Here is a 17,778-nt window from a genome sequence, read left to right as displayed (position 1 = left end):
CTTTTGCTCGAAAAGTTTGGGAAGAAATCTTAAAGAAGCTGCAATGGTTTTTTGCAATGCCTGAGAATGTTGTGGTTGTGATTTATGCCTGGAGATTTTTACAATACAACAAAACGAGTACTGCAGTTTGGGAGTTGATTCCAATATCGATTTTCTGGAGCATTGGAAAGAATACAAGATTTTTTTTGACAAGAGAAATAATGAAAAGAGGGTAGTTAACTAAGCAATTTACTACTTATTTTGATGGGCTATAGTCATCAAGGATTTTGAAACTTTAGATTCGACATCCATCCTTCTGATGCTTTTGGGACTTTGGCTCACCAGGTTCGCTTAGTCGCGTGCATTCTACAGCGAGTCAGATGAGTCGGTGCAGTCCAGCTCAAACGCGAAAAATACGAGATAAAACCCCACTAATATGGGATTAAACGTTAATTTCTACAATGAAATTCCTGAAAACATCCCATTTAAGACACGGGTCTAATCCCAAATTTGCGGGTCTTTGTTTACCAGAAATTTCAACGATAATTTCGTGATGCAAACTCCCGCTAGAGACTTGCTCTTTGTGAAAATCCAATCATTTCTTCTCTTCATTTTCTTCATCTACTTCCTCTGTTTTCTCTCTCTAGATTTGTCTCTGCAACTCAGAAATCGAACATGAATGAAGAATACGACGTAATAGTTCTTGGAACAGGTTTGAAGGAATGTATTCTCAGTGGTCTTCTCTCTGTCGACGGACACAAGGTAAAAAAAACATAATCTTTTCCTTTTTAGAATATCTATATGAATTGCATCTTTTTAGAGTTGCCTATCGAAAATGAATACGTTTTGGCTAATATTTCTTTTATTGCATGTAATCGATCTTAGATTTTTTTTTTGGGTGGGATCAAGTATGTATATGTTGCGTAAGCGATTAATTGCATCCTTCTGGCTTTATGTTTTGGTTACTAATACGATCGGTTGCCACCGACTAATGACATCCTTGCATTTCACCTTTTTTTGAGGATTTTCAAGTTATTTATATTGAATGAATTTTTTGGATTAGGTACTGCATATGGATAGGAATGACTACTATGGAGGAGCGTCGAGCTCGCTTAGTCTCAATCAGGTATATGTCAGTTAATTTGTCCATGGACATCACATTTGTCCTAAGGCACATATTTAGCATTTATCTTTTTTTTGTTATAGCTTTGGAAGAGATTCAGAGGAGATGATAAACCACCAGAAAGTTTAGGATCAAGCAAAGAGTACAATGTTGATATGATACCCAAGGTATGTCTCGAACTTAGACTCCTCGACTTTATATTTGTAGTTATATATATGTGAAATCTCGTTGAGGTGTACAGGTCCCTAATCTTTTCGAAGACTGTCAACAATCCTGTTTGCCTTCATCTTTTGAATTGAATCTTTAATTATTAAGTCATTTTTCGGTATCATGTCGTGCAACTGTTCATGTTATTGAAATTAAATTCATTGTTGTTGTTTGTTGTACGTAGTTCATGATGGCTAATGGTGCTTTGGTTCGAGTTCTCATACATACTAACGTTACAAAGTATCTCAACTTTAAGGCAGTTGATGGTAGCTTTGTCTACAACAAATCAAAGGTAATTCAATTTCTTGGTGTTTTGGATACTTCGAGGCCTATTGCGACCTACTAGATTCATTATATAGACTCACTAGACATAATTGTTATTTCAATGTCAGATTCACAAAGTACCAGCTACTGATGTTGAAGCACTGAAATCCCCATTAATGGGGTTGTTTGAAAAACGCCGTGCTCGAAAGTTATTCATTTATGTACAAGATTACGAAGACAATGATCCAAAATCTCATGAAGGTCTGGATCTCACTAAAGTCACAGCGCGGGACCTTATCCAGTATGTTACACCTAATCGTTCTTTTTTTTTTGTGTCCAGCTGAAGTTTAACATGCCAATGTTAACTTGTCTGGACATGTCAACAAATCGAGCTTTTCTGATACTGGAAATTTTGGTTTTGATGCAGAAAATACGGGCTAGAAGACAACACAGTTGACTTCATCGGCCATGCTGTGGCACTCCATAGAGATGATAGCTACTTAGATGAGCCTGGATTGGATTTTGTAAAGCGAATGAAGGTGAAATTCATCCTGTTTTTAGTTTTTAGCATAAACCTCAAATTTTCCATCGTGGCCTCCAGTAAACTAACATTTTGGACTTTCATTTTGAAAAGCTTTATGCGGAATCTTTGGCTCGTTTTGAAGGTGGGTCCCCATACATATATCCATTGTATGGATTGGGAGAACTTCCCCAGGTTGGTTTTTCTCATAGCATGTGGGTCTGAGAGATGATTCATTATTGTCTTCTTTATCCTCTTCTTACGTGACTCGTGATTTGCAGGCATTTGCTCGTCTTAGTGCAGTTTATGGTGGTACCTACATGCTAAACAAGCCAGAATGCAAGGTAAAATTATTGGAATGTTAGTAACTTGCACTTTCTTCCCAAGCTGACTACTGCAGGATCATGTTTCGTCAGATGTTAGTTACCAAACCACTGGTCTTACTCGAGAATTTGACATTTTCCTGCTGATTCATTCCCCTTATAGTACTTCTCTACCTTGAAGCGTATAAATAATGTGGTGATGGGTTTACAGGTAGAGTTCGATGAAAACGGAAAAGCCATTGGGGTGACATCTGAAGGAGAAACTGCAAAGTGCAAAAAAGTTGTATGCGATCCTTCTTATATGCCTGACAAGGTATATGTTAGTGATGGATGCAATCTACTGATTAGAAGTATACTGATTAGAAGTATACTTACTGTTGTCTCTTTCAATCTGCGCCTCAGCCCTCAGTGATTCAAAACGTTAGAATTCTAGTTTATGCTTATCGCAGGTTCAAAAGGTTGGAAGGGTCGCTCGTGCCATATGCATAATGAGTCATCCAATTCCAAACACCAGTGATTCTCACTCGGCTCAAGTTATCCTTCCTCAGAAACAACTTGGGCGTAAATCAGACATGTAGGCTCCACATTTCTTATGACACTCTAGTTCTCAACAAACTATTACTTTTACTTTTTGCTTCTCCTTATCAATACGGTATTGCAGGTACCTGTTTTGCTGCTCCTACACTCATAATGTAGCTCCACAAGGGAAATATGTAGCTTTCGTTTCAGCAGAAGCAGAGACTGACCAACCTGAGGTAGAATTGAAGCCTGGAATTGACCTACTCGGTTCTGTAGATGAGACATTCTTCGATATTTATGACGTATACAAACCCACAAACAAAGAAGATGATGACAATTGCTTCATATCCACTGTAAGTAGACAAGTCATTTTCTATCTACACATAAAAGATGAAGGGATAGGATCCTTTGTGATCTTCAAGGGTCTTTTTCTTACACTGGAACTGGTATTCTCTACAGAGTTATGATGCATCAACACATTTTGAGTCTACAGTTCAAGACGTCCTCGCAATGTACCATAAGATAACTGGAAAGGTATGCTTTAGCTATTCCTCTTTAGAATTACAAGGCTCATAATTATTCTGAATACTCTGTATAACCAAATGAAGAGTATCCATCATTAATCTGTGCGTTTGTTGGTTACATTCATTAGGAGGTTGATCTTACTGTGGATCTCAGTTCTGCCAGTGCTGCTGCTGGCGAATAATCAAATTTTATGAATCTCCTCAAAACATAAGGATCTCCAAGAGTTGCAATTGTTGAGTCTTTTCATTTTTTCTTCGTCATTTTATAATTGTTGAGTCTTTTCATTTGTGATGGTCTGCGAACAAATTATTCTTTTCATTTGGTCATTTTATAATTGTTGAGTCTTTTCATTTGTGATGGTGTGCGAACAAGTTATTCTTTTCATTTGGTGAAATATGCTATGAAACCGGCATTTCTTTCGCATTGGGAAATTGTTTTTCAGCTTTGTAAGTGCAATTAAATAAGTGAAAGACTGCATTTGAATAAGAGCTATATTCCAGCAACAAGACCATGCCACGACAATCATCAGGCAATATCAAAAACCAAACTCACAACAGGAATCTGCACAAGACAAACTCAATATCGGAACGTCACTTTTCTGGATCATTGGAATTGATCCTTCATAGTCATAAATATTGTAATATGGAATGCAATATCTGAGGAGGTGGGTTATAGTATTTTTTTTCTCCCGTGTGCTGAGTGTAGAAGTTGTTGAATCATTTTCTTTTAGTAGAACTATGAAGCATGTTTGAAAAAGCGGGGGTCGAACAACCACACCCAATATTTTGTTTAGGTAATCTATATGGACAAACTCCAATATATTTCTAAGAGAATCAACTAGACAGTCAGATTCAATCAAGGAAAATACATCCAAGAGTCGTATCTCAAATTAATCTGCAATCGAACAGATAGGAATCTGTGAGCCGGATCAATAAGAGAAATAACTTGAACGGTACCAAAGACCAATGTTCAAGTGTCAGTCAATTTATATCAACAACCAAAGGTTGGATTATCTAACTGATTGAACTACGCACAACCTGTGATATTTTAATTATATAAAAATATAATGCAGAAAAGAAATAACACAGGCACCAGAAATTTTGTTAACGAGGAAACCGCAAATGCAAAAAAAAACCCGGGACCTAGTCCAGATTTGAACACTACAATGTATTAAGCCGCTACATACTCTAGCCTACTACAAGTTAACTTCGGACTGGAATGTAGTCGAGCCCTAACCAATCTCACACTGATTAAGGTGCAGTCCCGTTCCTTACACCTCTGAATCCCAGCAGGACTCCATGCACTTGATTCCCTTAGCTGATCTCACCCACAACTAAGAGTTGCTACAACCCAAAGTCGAAAACTTGATAAACAAATCTGTCTCACACAAAAAAGTTTATTAAATAGATAAATTTGTCTCGCACAGAAACACCTACGAATTTTTGTTCCGTATTTTGATAAATCAAGGTGAACATGAACCAATTGATACATCGAACTTATATTCCCGAGGAACAACCTAGTAATATCAATCACCTCACAAGGATCTTAATCGTATGGTAGCGAAACATGCAAGATATTGTGGAATCACAAACGATGAGGGGAAGATGTTTGTGACTACTTTTTATCTTACTTATCGGAGATTGAATCTCGAGCAAATCTTAGAGAAGATAGTACTCAATACGATAGAACAAAGTAAGATCAGAACACGCAACTACATAGAAAATAGTTGGGTTTGGCTTCAGAATCTAAATGAAGTCTTCAAGTCGTTAACCTAACAATGTTTTAGAAAAACCTAGGTTAAAGGAGAATCGACTCTAGTCACAACTAGTATCACACAAGAGGTGTGGGAATTAGGTTCCCCAGTTGCTAGAGTTCTCCCTTATATAGTCTTCAAATCAGGGTTTGCAATCAACGTTACCTTGGTAACAAAGCATTCAATATTCACTGTTAGATGAAAAAAGGATGAGATTCAAGCTAATATCTTTCAATTGTTAGATTAAACTTAGCTTGTTATACACAAATGAAATGTGTCTTCATTTTGATATGGGTGACCGTACCTAAACGTGTACACTTGGTTGGCTCAACAATAGTTAACCGAAGTTAGTCATATGAACACTTTCATATCAACCTTGTTCATCTTTATCACAACTAGTTCAAATGACTCAAATGAAACTAGTTATATATTTGTTCAATTGTTTATATTCTCATAGAAGTATACAAGACACAATTGAAGCAAAATCTTTTGATTTACTTGAATCAATTCATGAACATTATATCCACGGTTTGCAAAAGATTGCATTCCTTATTATATAAATGTATTTGTTCACGAATAATCGACTTTAGAACTTAATCATTCAAGTATGCAGACGGGTACACATAATTAGAGTTCCGGACTTGGTCTGTCGCTATTATGCAAACGGGTACGCATACTACCGTTCACGACCAAACTCAGTTGAATTAGTATGCAAACGGGTATGCATACTAAATTTCCGGACTTGAGCTGTTAATCCAGTACGCATACGGGTATGCATACTAAGTCCTTGGACTTCAACTGTTAAACCAGTACGCATACGGGTATGCATACTATGGTTCCCGGACTTGGAGTAACATGCAACAATTAGCATACAAGTACGCATACTGTGCTATATCCAATTAATGATTAATTGTTCTAAACTCCATTCTAATCACTGAAACATTCTTAGAAGACGGGAATACCTGTCTCACATAAACTATTAGCTTAAAAGCAATTTTCAAGTGATCAATAGATCAATACGAAACATTCTGAGTCTACATCAAATGACTGTCTCACAGAAATCATGTAAGATGTTACCATGCGATTTTCACATGATCATCTTTTGACTTTCTCAAGAATAAAAGATGAACTTGGCTAAAGCGAAAGCTTACCAACACATATTTCGAGAAATATGTAAGCGAGTTAAACTCAGCTCAAAATATCAAATGCGTATAAAATAAAGTCTATATAGCTATACGAATTTTGTCTCAATAGGAAATAGAATATAAATAGACTTTTGAGTGACAGATGAGTTCAAGTCTCCACATACCTTTTGTTGATGAAGTTCCACAAGCTCCCCTTAGTAGTTATTCCTCTTCAATCGATGAACGTCGTGAAGTCTAAAGCTCAACTACACATTCTATCTTAATCTGAGACATAACTATAAGTAAACTGGAAATCAAGACTTATAGTTTTGGCAACTAAACTTGAAAAACAAGCTTGAGATAACAACTCTTGCGAGTTCGACCGAGCAGTAATCTAACAATGTTGGTGATTACTTGATTGTTATATTTTTTTTTCCACTGAGAACTCATTTGGAATGATGTGCTCACTTAATTCCCGCTTTCAGTTTCAGAGACAGATCAAGTAGTGCACATGATGATGAACGTTCTGGACTTGAAAGCTTCGAGAAGTTGAGTCTGTTAGTTAGTTAGTTAGCTTCCGCTATGTGCATTTTGTGTATATGTTTGAGTTACAAATCAACACATTATTCTATATGTATCATCTGAGGAGTTCTTTTATGTAATTTCAGAGAGGGTTTTAGAGTTAGGTTAATCTTTATTCAGAATGTACACTGATGTCCTTAAAAAGATATTTTATATCCTTAATGACTCAGAATGTATATTGGCTCTTAGGTTTCTAAGTAGCTAGATTTTGAAGCGCTACAACTTAGTATCAGAGTTCACCATTATATCTTCTTACATGAGAAACATTAGATAATACCTACTACCAATTAGTGAACTAGATTATCTTAGATCTAGGTTAGTTTGTGAGATAAATCTCAATCACAAAATTATACTGAAAACTATAAAAAATAATAAAATGAGTGATTGATTGATTGATTTGTGCAACATGATGATTTGCTTGTTTCTTTTTTTGTGTTTATACTATTAGAGTATAGCTCGGTTGCACCCACCAAGCGTTGGTATGTCAAGTTTGGTTGTCACATTTTAGTATCAAAATTCATCTAGAGTTGCTTGATTAATTACTAGAGTCAACTTCATTTAGGTTAGACTAGAAAGTCTTGGAATGTTGAGACTTACAAGTATTACTCTGAAGACCTGGAGAATGTGAAGAAGTAATGACTGCAACGAAGACCTCATCCTTCCACTTGAGGTACATGTACCATGGCATAAATGTTCACGAATAGGTTAAGTATATGTACCTAGTAGGCCTACTTACCATGTCGATTAAATTCATATGCACATAAAATTATTTCTTCGAGATAATTAGCATTTGAATAATCTTTTAAAAGCACCATAGACATATTTGATCACATAATTGTGACTCGAGTTAAGTCTTAAGTGTTATATGAAAATGCTCAAGATTTTAGTTCACTTGGCTAGTTTCGACTAACCATTCATGAGTGTGGTTTTTGTACACGGTCCAGGTACGGTTTATCATAACCAGAGTGTATAACTTGTTATGTTAATCAGATTCAAAGATTCATCTAACGGTGGATATTGTTTGCTTGTTTCCAAAGCTATCTTAGATTAAACCTAATGCAACCTATGTTTTGAATGTCTACAAAAGGGGAACCTCAAGCAATCGAGATATTTGAATCCCGACACTACTTTTTGGTATATCATAGTTGTAAACTAGAGTCATCCTCTTCCTAAAACCCTTTTAGGGTTTAGCGACTACAAATACTTCATAGGGATTCGTGAATCCAGGTCCAACTATTGTTTATCTTGAAAAATCGAGTATCTTGATTTTCATAGGGATTCGTCTGAGACTTTGTCGATTCCATTTTAATACTTGTGAGGTGAATAATAGTCTAGGTTTCTCTTAGTGAAGCATAAGTCTGGATTTTGAGGTTAGATAGACTTTGTCAACTGCTATCGATTCCCAGTATCACCTTAATTTACGATCAAAAATAAAATCATACATATAGGCTTATCTATGGGATTGGGGGAGGGGTGGTGTGTGTGTGTGTGGTGGGGATATGGGGATTGGTTTAAAGTATTCAATTGAGTCGAAGCAACTCTTAAGCTGTAAAGGACGTTGGCTAAGGGAATCATTTGCGCAGAGTCCCCTGGGATTCAAGAGACGCAAAGAGCGCGACCATAACTGAGTTGATATGGGGATTTAATTCAGTATCAACTACATTCCAATTTGTAGAGGCTTAACACAGTTTGGCGTCCAATTTGGATTAGGTCCAGGTGGTTTTCTGCATTATGGTTCCTCGTTATCAAAACTTCTAGTGTCTGTGTTATCTTTTTTTCCGCATTATATTGTTTATCTTTATAATTGAAATATTATAGGTTGTACGTTAATCAATCAAAGTAGATACATTCATCCTTGTTTGTTGGATACGACTTGATTGATACTTGGGAATTGATATTTGGAATCACCCAAGTACTCTCACCTCCAAATCAGGTTCACGGACTTGTCTCTGTAAACTTTATGATTATGAGAGAAAGAAATATAACTTTGAATATTATTCCTTGATTGAGATTCATTAAGTTGAACTCTAGGAATTATATTTAAGCTTTTCCATACAGGCTTCCTAAGAAAAAGTCGATGGTGTACTTTGGTACCCCCCGCGTTTTTACGCTCATTAGAGAAGAAGATGCCAAGATAACTCCAGTCTCAAATGATAAATATATCCACATGAATATCTCATGAATCAAGAATCACCATCCACGTATAGAACATATAAAAAAAATGATTACTATGACCACAATATCATGTGCATGAAGAGCCATATCCGCTCATGCATCTAAAGAAAATATGATCATAAAAACCCAGTCATTCTACTAAGACTGAATGAACAAGCATAATATGTGAACGACGAATCTCCCCAGAAATAATAATTGTATAATATTGGTTGCCCCTAGTACTTGCATAAAATACATATAAAATAATAATACTCAACCGTCATGTGCACACAGGCAACCATGGGGTCATAAGTCATCCATAGGATATGGATCTTCTATGGTAATATTATACATTTCAGTTGCCACTTAAGGAACCATTCATGCCTAATAAAATAATATTGGAAACAATTCCTCCCCTAGTTAACTTAGCAAGAAGCTATAGGGAAAACCACGTACTCTCCTCGCAAGGGAAATTGACAATGCATATCATGCTACATACCCATTCAATTGCACAGAAACATAATTGCATACAACCATACAATTGCATTCAAACTTGCTAAAAATAGTAAACACCCATCATGCTCTCTATTCAAAGTAACTAAATGATTACAAGAGAGGTCCAAGAGTTCCTACCCGTTTTAAATGTAACACACTCCTATTCAAGATTCAAAATCTACAGTTTCATATCCTGATCATCATCATCATTGTCATCATCTTCAACGTGTAATTACCATTTGAATCGACATGACAATGATACATAATAGTCTTTCAGAATCCCATTCGTTATCCTTTGCACTATCTCAATCTTCGTTCTAGAGCTCCCGTATCTCTTTCTTATTGAGTTTCCATTGATAAATCTAGGTCCAATATTGTTATCAAAAAGGGTGGAAAAACTTCAAACACTAGCCGGAATCGTCAACGGGAAATAACTCAGGTGATCGGGAAGATCACCGGTCAACTAACAGCCAACGGCAAAGGTCAACATAGTCAACTAATGGTAAACATCAGTCAAAGGTCAAAATCAAATCAACTGGTCAAGGTTCAGGTCAAACAAGAAATCGGTCAAATATAGACAACTCAGTCAATTAGACTGATTCAGGAAAAAAGATAACTTAGTCAGACAACTGAGTAAGAAAACTAGTCAGTCGGACATCTGACTGGGATGACTAAGGGTATGCAGTTTCATTTCAACTCTACTTCTTACATCCTCACCTTCTTGTTTAACATTTCAACATCAATACGTTCATTCATAAACAAACTATTGCAACTTCAAACTCTGCTTACCTGTAATTGAAGTAGCTTCAAGCTCTCAAAGAGACTACCAACTGTGACTCTATAATCACCACTACCACATCTTTTCTACTCTCCTAACTCAGCACACACCAGTACCCAATTGTACCAGCAGTACACATCACTCTTAAATCCAACCTAAATCCCCACCATTTAAACTAGACTCATTCTCTCCCATTACCATGACCACTAACTCAATCACAATTACAACTTCACGGAAAACACTACCATTAATCTGCAACCCAAATCAACAACACTAACATAAACCCAACTGCATATCAATACTTACCTACTTGCAGTACTCATTCCCCTTGTATAACCCTAAATATTCATCTAAATTTCAATTAAATCATTCAGATATTTCCCTAATTCCCAACCAATTCATACATAGAAACACCTTCTCCATAACATACATAGCAACAACTAAAACTCCAACAGACTATAACATCACCAACTCCAAGTCTGCACATTCACTCTCACTTTACTATCACTATGAATTCAATAAAACATCTTGATAAATATGATTCAATTCAAATTGAGTAAGGAAAATATTACCTCAAACACATGCTTTAATCCTTTACAATTATTTAATATTCACCGTTAACACAGTTCAGTTTCAAATGATACCTAAAATACCTATCATTTCACTTCAATAGCTTCAAATCATCCACTTCAAATTATTCTTCAACTCTAAACCTTAAATCATATCAAACCCATCTCCAATCGGTTCTCAAAACCACCAGTTTCATCTTCAATCACCATCATCTATTCTCAAAACCTTAAGATAAATCTCAGTTTCCTTAATTTTACTTGAGGCAAAACCTCAAACCCTCTGATTCACCTCTTCTTTAAATCAAAATAAACTATACTGTTTGGACCATATATATCTGGAATGGCTCAATAGGATCTTCAGCCCATTATCCTTAAACAAAAATCTTGGGTCATGGGTTGAAGCCTAAGCCCATAAAAGGTTGAGAACCAAATCTGTTAGCCTTTATTAAAGGTGACTACATTCATTGTATCTTAGAAGGGGGATGAATCTGTTCAAGCCAAGAAGTTAGAATTAAGCTACATATGTATTTAGTCCAAATACATTATTAATCTGGTCATCCTGGAAGGAGGGAATGAATAAAGATTAATTGTTGGGCCAAGTACATTTTTAATGTCTAGATACATAATTCTAATTTTAAATAAAGGTGAAGCTAGAAAGAATTTGGTCTGGATACATCCTCAAAATGAATGAAGACAGATAATTGACTGGATGCATACCCTCTATAGCCTATAAATAGAGGAGGGATTTCAACCATAAAGGTACACATTTATAATCCTTTTCTCTCCACTAAAACCTGTTTAAAGCTCCTTACTCATTGAAGTATCGGAGTGTCCTTGCAGGTACACCCCTCATTTTCTTCATTCATCAAGAGTATTAGAAACCAAGAGCATTGGAGAGATGAGTTGGAAATTTTTTCATCATCGAGAACGTATCACGAAGAAAATTGTGGATCATCTCAACGGTCTATAATTCATCCATCATGTATAAATCTTGACTCATCCAAAGGTTAAGATTATATCATTCAATACAAATCTCGAGGAGTGTTGTAGGAACATTTTTGCTATAACATCTTTTGGCGCCCACCGTGGGGCAGAGAAGAATTCTAAAAAGAATCAAGATCCATGCAAAATCACAAGAAACTCAAAATAATGGGAACGACAATACGGATGTAAGAGTCCGAGGCAATCATAGAAACGTTGATCACCCACTTCAGGAAGGCGTCGAAACGTCACAAACAACAACAACATCAAGGTGTCCCTCAGCAAGAACTTATCCCCACGGGATAAGTAGAGGAAATCGATGGGTACGTATCGCAACTCCACCTTTTAGTGATGGTGCCAATATGAACATATCTCCAAGGGGTGGTAATCAACACCAAATAAGTATGCTAAACTCACGTCCGAACTCCCTCGCCAATAGAGGCCTTCGTTTGGCCTCGCGTTTTGTGCAAGCGGATAGGATAGGGGTAACACATGTGGATTTGACTATGTGAGAAAGATTGCAAGATTTATAAAGCGAAAACAGACTACTGAAAGCGTCTCTAGAAAAGAGACAACTAACTGGTAGTACCCAACATTCTGAAAGTGTCACTCTGCACCGGCATGCACGACCTTCACATGAGGGTTGGAGAGCACGACGGCGGAGAAATGATCGCGACAGGAGACATAGATCATCCGAAAGTCAAGCTCCTGAGGATCGAAGGCCGAATCACCGATACTAAAGTAATCACTTCAACGAAGAGGCGGAGCGACAATCTAGACCTAGCAATTGCTAGAACAACAGGCGCGAAAGGGAGCAATACCTCAACGATCGAAGAATAAAGGAGTACCTCGAAGGGAGAAAGAGGAAGGAGTATTATGACGAAAACCGACGCTCGAAGTAACATAAACATGAGAAATAAAAATATAGGTAGAACAAGGAGTTAGTCAGAAATGAACGAATCCTTCGAGAAACTGAAGGAGATTCATCACATATTGAGGAACTCAATAAAAGAAAGCTAAGTGAAATGATCAAGAAGGTGATAGCTCAAAAACAATCCAGAGAAGAAATGATACAAGTTTTAGCAATGAAAAGGTCAATGGACTCAACTTTCGTCGAAAAAATAAGGCGGTTCCCCCCACCATCAAACTTTGTGCAGCCCCAGTTCAATGATCTATTTGACGGAAAGAGCGACGATCCTGTGGAACATGTTCAACCTTTCCAAGCTTCAATGAGTCTGTGGGGATATAGCGATGAGTTGTTGTGCAGAACTTTTCCTGTAACACTGACAGGTAAAGATTTGACTTGGTTCTACCAATTGGAGTCAAATTCAATTGCGAACTTTGGGATGTTGTCAGATGCATTTTTCGAGCAATATAAGATCAATCTGGGAAGCAAAAAAGGGAGCAGTCACTTATTTGGATTGCTTCAAGAAGCAAATGAAAGTCTAGCAGCTTTTAACCAGCGGTTTCATCAAGAAGTTGGAGAAGTCGGCGCGGTTGATGCTGGACTCATCATTGAAGCATACAAGAATGCCTTTCCATATGATGAATTTGGGGTATTCAACTCCTTAACCGTACAACCGGTAGGAAACCTCAAAAAATTATATGCAAGGACACATAACTATGCAAGGGCAGAAAAGAAAAAAAGAGCAAAGTTGTCACTGACGAAGGGGACAGCAGAAATTCCATCCAAAGTGAGACATCATCTGGATGACGACTCCAAGAAGAAAAATCGTGAGGGTTCGGAAGGCCTCACTGGATAAGAGACGCAAACAAGAAATAGAAGTATTATTCTGCACCAGCAAGCACGATCTTCACATGAGGGTTCGCGAGCGCGACGGGTACGAAGTGATCACGATATGACACCTGAAGCAAGTAATGTATCCAAGAAAAATGATCACTACAAAAGGCATCATGCCATCGTAGAATCCGAACGTTAATAGGTATCTAGCCATTGGCTGAACAACAGGTGCGAGCGATAAAAATACATTGATGACCAGAGTCGAGGACAATACCTCGATAAGCATAAGGAGTATTACGAAGAAGAAAAAAAAGAGAGGAAAGTTCCGCCTTCAAATAAGAGAACATTTCCATGGATGTTGTTTATGACAATAGTCCTATGCCAGATAAATAATGACACATATGTACCGACACGTATGAAAATGGTTGTCATCAACAGTATGTGACATGAACATCAATTGTCGACCTCATTTGCAGTACAATCAGCGTATTCAATTCGTACACGTTCTCTTAGCCTAGCCTCGCAAATATCAGCAATCTCAAGTTGTATACTCACAACAAATCAGGGGGAAAAATCTTCATTATGTCTCTACTCCAATTCCAGAGTTACTTGCTTGCACATTATCCATTGGTCCATCATATGGATACAAGTTAAAACTTGCACGAGTTTAAAACAAATGGACCAACACACCGTTGCGAGTTTTACTCACGATAGTCGAACAACTAGGGGCGTCTAGGGAATACCATACCTGATAGATAAGATAGCAATAGGAAGTTATATTGAGTGAAGAGTAAAAAAATGCATCCCAAAACTTGGAACTTCGGCAACTTGGAAATAGTTCACAATTGACTGCGGGATGCATATTTGCGATGTTGGATCCATTCACGCCTCATAAGGTAAACCTAAACGATTGATTAATTTGTTTGCAATATTCGTATTTCATAGTCCTACAACAAATGCATAATTCACATACAAGTGCACAATTCATAGAGGCACACACTTCGATACTAGCCAAAGTCGTTTAATAAAAATACTCGCATAGCTAAGATCGGACATAAACTCCGGGCATACTGGCCAGAGATGTCAGGCAATGACTCTCGCATAGCCAGCACCGATTCCAACTTGACTTTGATTAGAGGATATATTTTCCTTACACGGTCTTAGTCAAAATTTGTGCAAATTTTCGAGCAAGTTAACCGGTTTAGCGCAAGCTCAAAAATAGCAAGGACCTCGTCCCATGGGCAATGGAACCCCATCTCAGGGAAGTGAGAACCAAACCAACTTGGCTTTGATTAGAGGAAATATTTCAAAAAATATTCCTTGCACGGTTTTAGTCAATACTTGCACAAATTTGCGAGCAAGTTAAACCTAAACCGGTTAGCGCAGGCTCAAAAATAGCAAGGAAATTGTTTCATGGGAAATGGAACCCCATTATCAGGTCAATGAGAGTTCATTATACAAGGAAAACAAACATATTTCATAATAACGTTTTGCTGGCCGATCTGGAGATAGAGCTAAAGAGAACAATAAAATAAAATGAAAGACGAAGAAACTTGGATGGAGTAAAAAAAATGCAGAAACTTTGTTGGAGCAGGAGCGAAAATGAATTTTTTATATATTATGTATATTTTCAAAAAGAAGCTTTACTGGAGCGGGAGTGAAAGGAGATAAAAAAATCAAATCGATTTGCGAACTATCTTTGATGGAATCAAAATTATTATATCATGAAGAGGTTTTCTTGGAGCTGAAACGAGGAGAAAAAGACTATATATATTTGTATGAAGAGGCTTTGTTGGACACGGAGGAAAATAAAAATAAAAAATAAATAAAGATATATTGAAGCATCACTCGAAAAAGCATCAGAAGAACATCACTTATCAAGCTCTGAATGCGTAAGTAGTTGTAGTATTATACAACCATCTAAAAGTTGCAGATCGCGTCTCGGCATCAGCACCATCGTTGGAACATCAATTGGAGTATATTCATATAGGATTTTAACGATCTATGCACAAAGATCTGTATTTCACAAAAGAAATATGCTTGCTTTTTCCGAAGAGTGAAGTTATACCGAAACCACAGTACGAGCAGAAAGTCTTTCATATGCAAGCATCTACAACTCTACCTCACAAGTGGAGACTTAAGTCTTACTCTCAGCAAGCAAACAAAAAAATTCAGCAAGTTTTGCGCCAGTGCAACCAGGAACCATGGTCTCAAAAATGAGACCAACAACAAGTGTTGATCCAAAAGATCCATACATTATCCAATAAAAGTGCCAACATGTTATAGAATTAGATGCAGTAGCCTTGCCACATTGCAAAGAAAATACCTTGTCATAATGTAACAAAAAGACTTATTACAGCAACAAGTACAATCATCAAGACTCGTTCATATTAAACTCAAAAAACTCAGCCCGAAACACCAACACTAAGTGCAACCTTGTTCGCAAGCAGACTACCATGTCACTTCAACAAGTAGCTTTGGTGCGTCAGAGAACAATTATGAAGCAACTGATCCACACACTCTTCTTAATACACCAACAAATTGGGAATTAAGAGGGGGCGATGTTTGGATCATATATATCTGGAATGGGCTCAATAAGATCTTCAGCCCATTAGCCTTAAACAAAAATCTTGGGTCATGGGATGAAGCCTAAGCCCATAAAATGTTGAGAACCAAATCTGTTAGCCTTTATTAAAGGTGACTACATTCATTGTATCTTGGAAGGGGATGAATCTTTTCAAGCCAAGAAGTTAGAATTAATCTAGATATGTATTTAGTCCAAATACATTATTAATTTGGTCATCCTGGAAGGATGGAATGAATAAAGATTAATTGTTGGGCCAAGTACATTTTTAATGTCTAGATACATAATTCTAATTTTAAATAAAGGTGAAGCTAGAAAGCATTTGGTCTGGGTACATTCTCAAAATGAATGTAGACAAATAATGGACTGGATGCATACCCTCTATAGCGTATAAATAGAGGAGGGATTTCAACCATAAAGGTACACATTTTCTAATCCTTTTCTCTCCACTAAAACCTGTTTAGAGCTCCTTACTCGTTGAGGCATCGGAGTGTCCTTGCAGGTACCCCACTCCTTTTCTTCATTCATCAAGAGTATTAGAAATCCAAGAGCATTGGAGAGCTAAGTTGCAAATTTTTTCATCATCAAGAACGTATCACGAAGAAAATTATGGATCATCTCAATGGTCTATAATTCATCCATCAGGTATAAATCTTGACTCATCCAACGATTAAGATTATATCATTCAGTACAAATCTCGAGGAGTGTTGTAGGAGCATTTTTGTTACAACATATACAATAATCTTCACTATCAACAACCCATCCTTGACCGTCCTCCTATTGTTTCGATTTCATCTTCAATTTCACATAAACTCAAAACCAACTCCAGAAACTCTAACCAGATTCTTACAACATCGATTTTGTTCAATCAATAATCGACCCTGACCAATTCGAATCTACAATCTCATAAATACCTTTCCCGTTTCATTTATTTCATTGAGTCTTTTAAAGAAATTATTCAACAAAGATTTTACTCTCTGAATCGCCGGAGATGAAAGAGAAAAGAAGAATAGAATAAAGAGGAAAAGCGAGTTGAGTTCTCTTCGACTCAGAAGTGTAATGAATGACACTCATAAAATTGGATAAGGCCTTCCAACAAGATTAACTTTATCTTCCATAATCGGGGTTCCCTGAGAAAAACAATCGATTGCCTTAAAATTAAACGCATGCTTGTGACATGACTATTTTTACTCTTTTTACATCTCAGATGATTTCTTCTTCGTTCGATGACTGCATGACGCATTCAAGTATACCATTTCGCATAACTTTTCGAGATCTATCCAATGGTACTAGTTTCTTGTTCAAAGTATAGTTTGATTAATTTCTATTAATTAGTGTACATATTCGATTAATCGAGTCATTAGCGTTTAAATTGTCTCTTGACCGGTCTAATAATGTTGACGAGATTGAGGGTCTTTACATTCTCCCCGTCTTATAACATTTTCATCCTCGGAAATTAAACTGTCCTTCTGGTCTTCAGGACTCCCCACCTTACAGAAAAATACTATCTCTTATGTAAGTGCAAGCATTTTTCATACTTACAAAACACAACGATTC

The 17,778-nt window shown here is 36.9% G+C and overlaps 2 protein-coding genes across 2 annotated transcripts; both read left to right on the top strand.

Moving 5' to 3' along the window:
- Positions 1–535: 535 nt before the first annotated feature.
- Positions 536–3,948, top strand: LOC113349729 (guanosine nucleotide diphosphate dissociation inhibitor At5g09550-like). Its single transcript, XM_026593762.1, has 13 exons — positions 536–741; positions 1,043–1,105; positions 1,186–1,269; positions 1,494–1,601; positions 1,702–1,874; positions 2,001–2,112; positions 2,208–2,288; positions 2,375–2,437; positions 2,628–2,729; positions 2,866–2,990; positions 3,078–3,288; positions 3,395–3,469; positions 3,588–3,948. The coding sequence occupies exons 1-13, from the start codon at positions 655–657 to the stop codon at positions 3,639–3,641; spliced, it is 1,338 nt and encodes a 445-aa protein (XP_026449547.1). The 5' UTR covers positions 536–654; the 3' UTR covers positions 3,642–3,948.
- Positions 3,949–12,921: 8,973 nt separating this feature from the next.
- LOC113352399 lies at positions 12,922–13,659 on the top strand. Its single transcript, XM_026596222.1, has one exon. It carries the CDS (start codon positions 12,922–12,924, stop codon positions 13,657–13,659), a length of 738 nt encoding a protein of 245 aa, XP_026452007.1.
- The last annotated feature ends 4,119 nt before the right edge of the window (positions 13,660–17,778 follow it).

Source organism: Papaver somniferum, chromosome 2, assembly GCF_003573695.1.
Source record: "Papaver somniferum cultivar HN1 chromosome 2, ASM357369v1, whole genome shotgun sequence".
NCBI classification, from domain to species: domain Eukaryota; kingdom Viridiplantae; phylum Streptophyta; class Magnoliopsida; order Ranunculales; family Papaveraceae; genus Papaver; species Papaver somniferum.
Note: the sequence above shows the minus strand (reverse complement) of the source record. Positions and strands in the feature narration are given on the sequence as shown.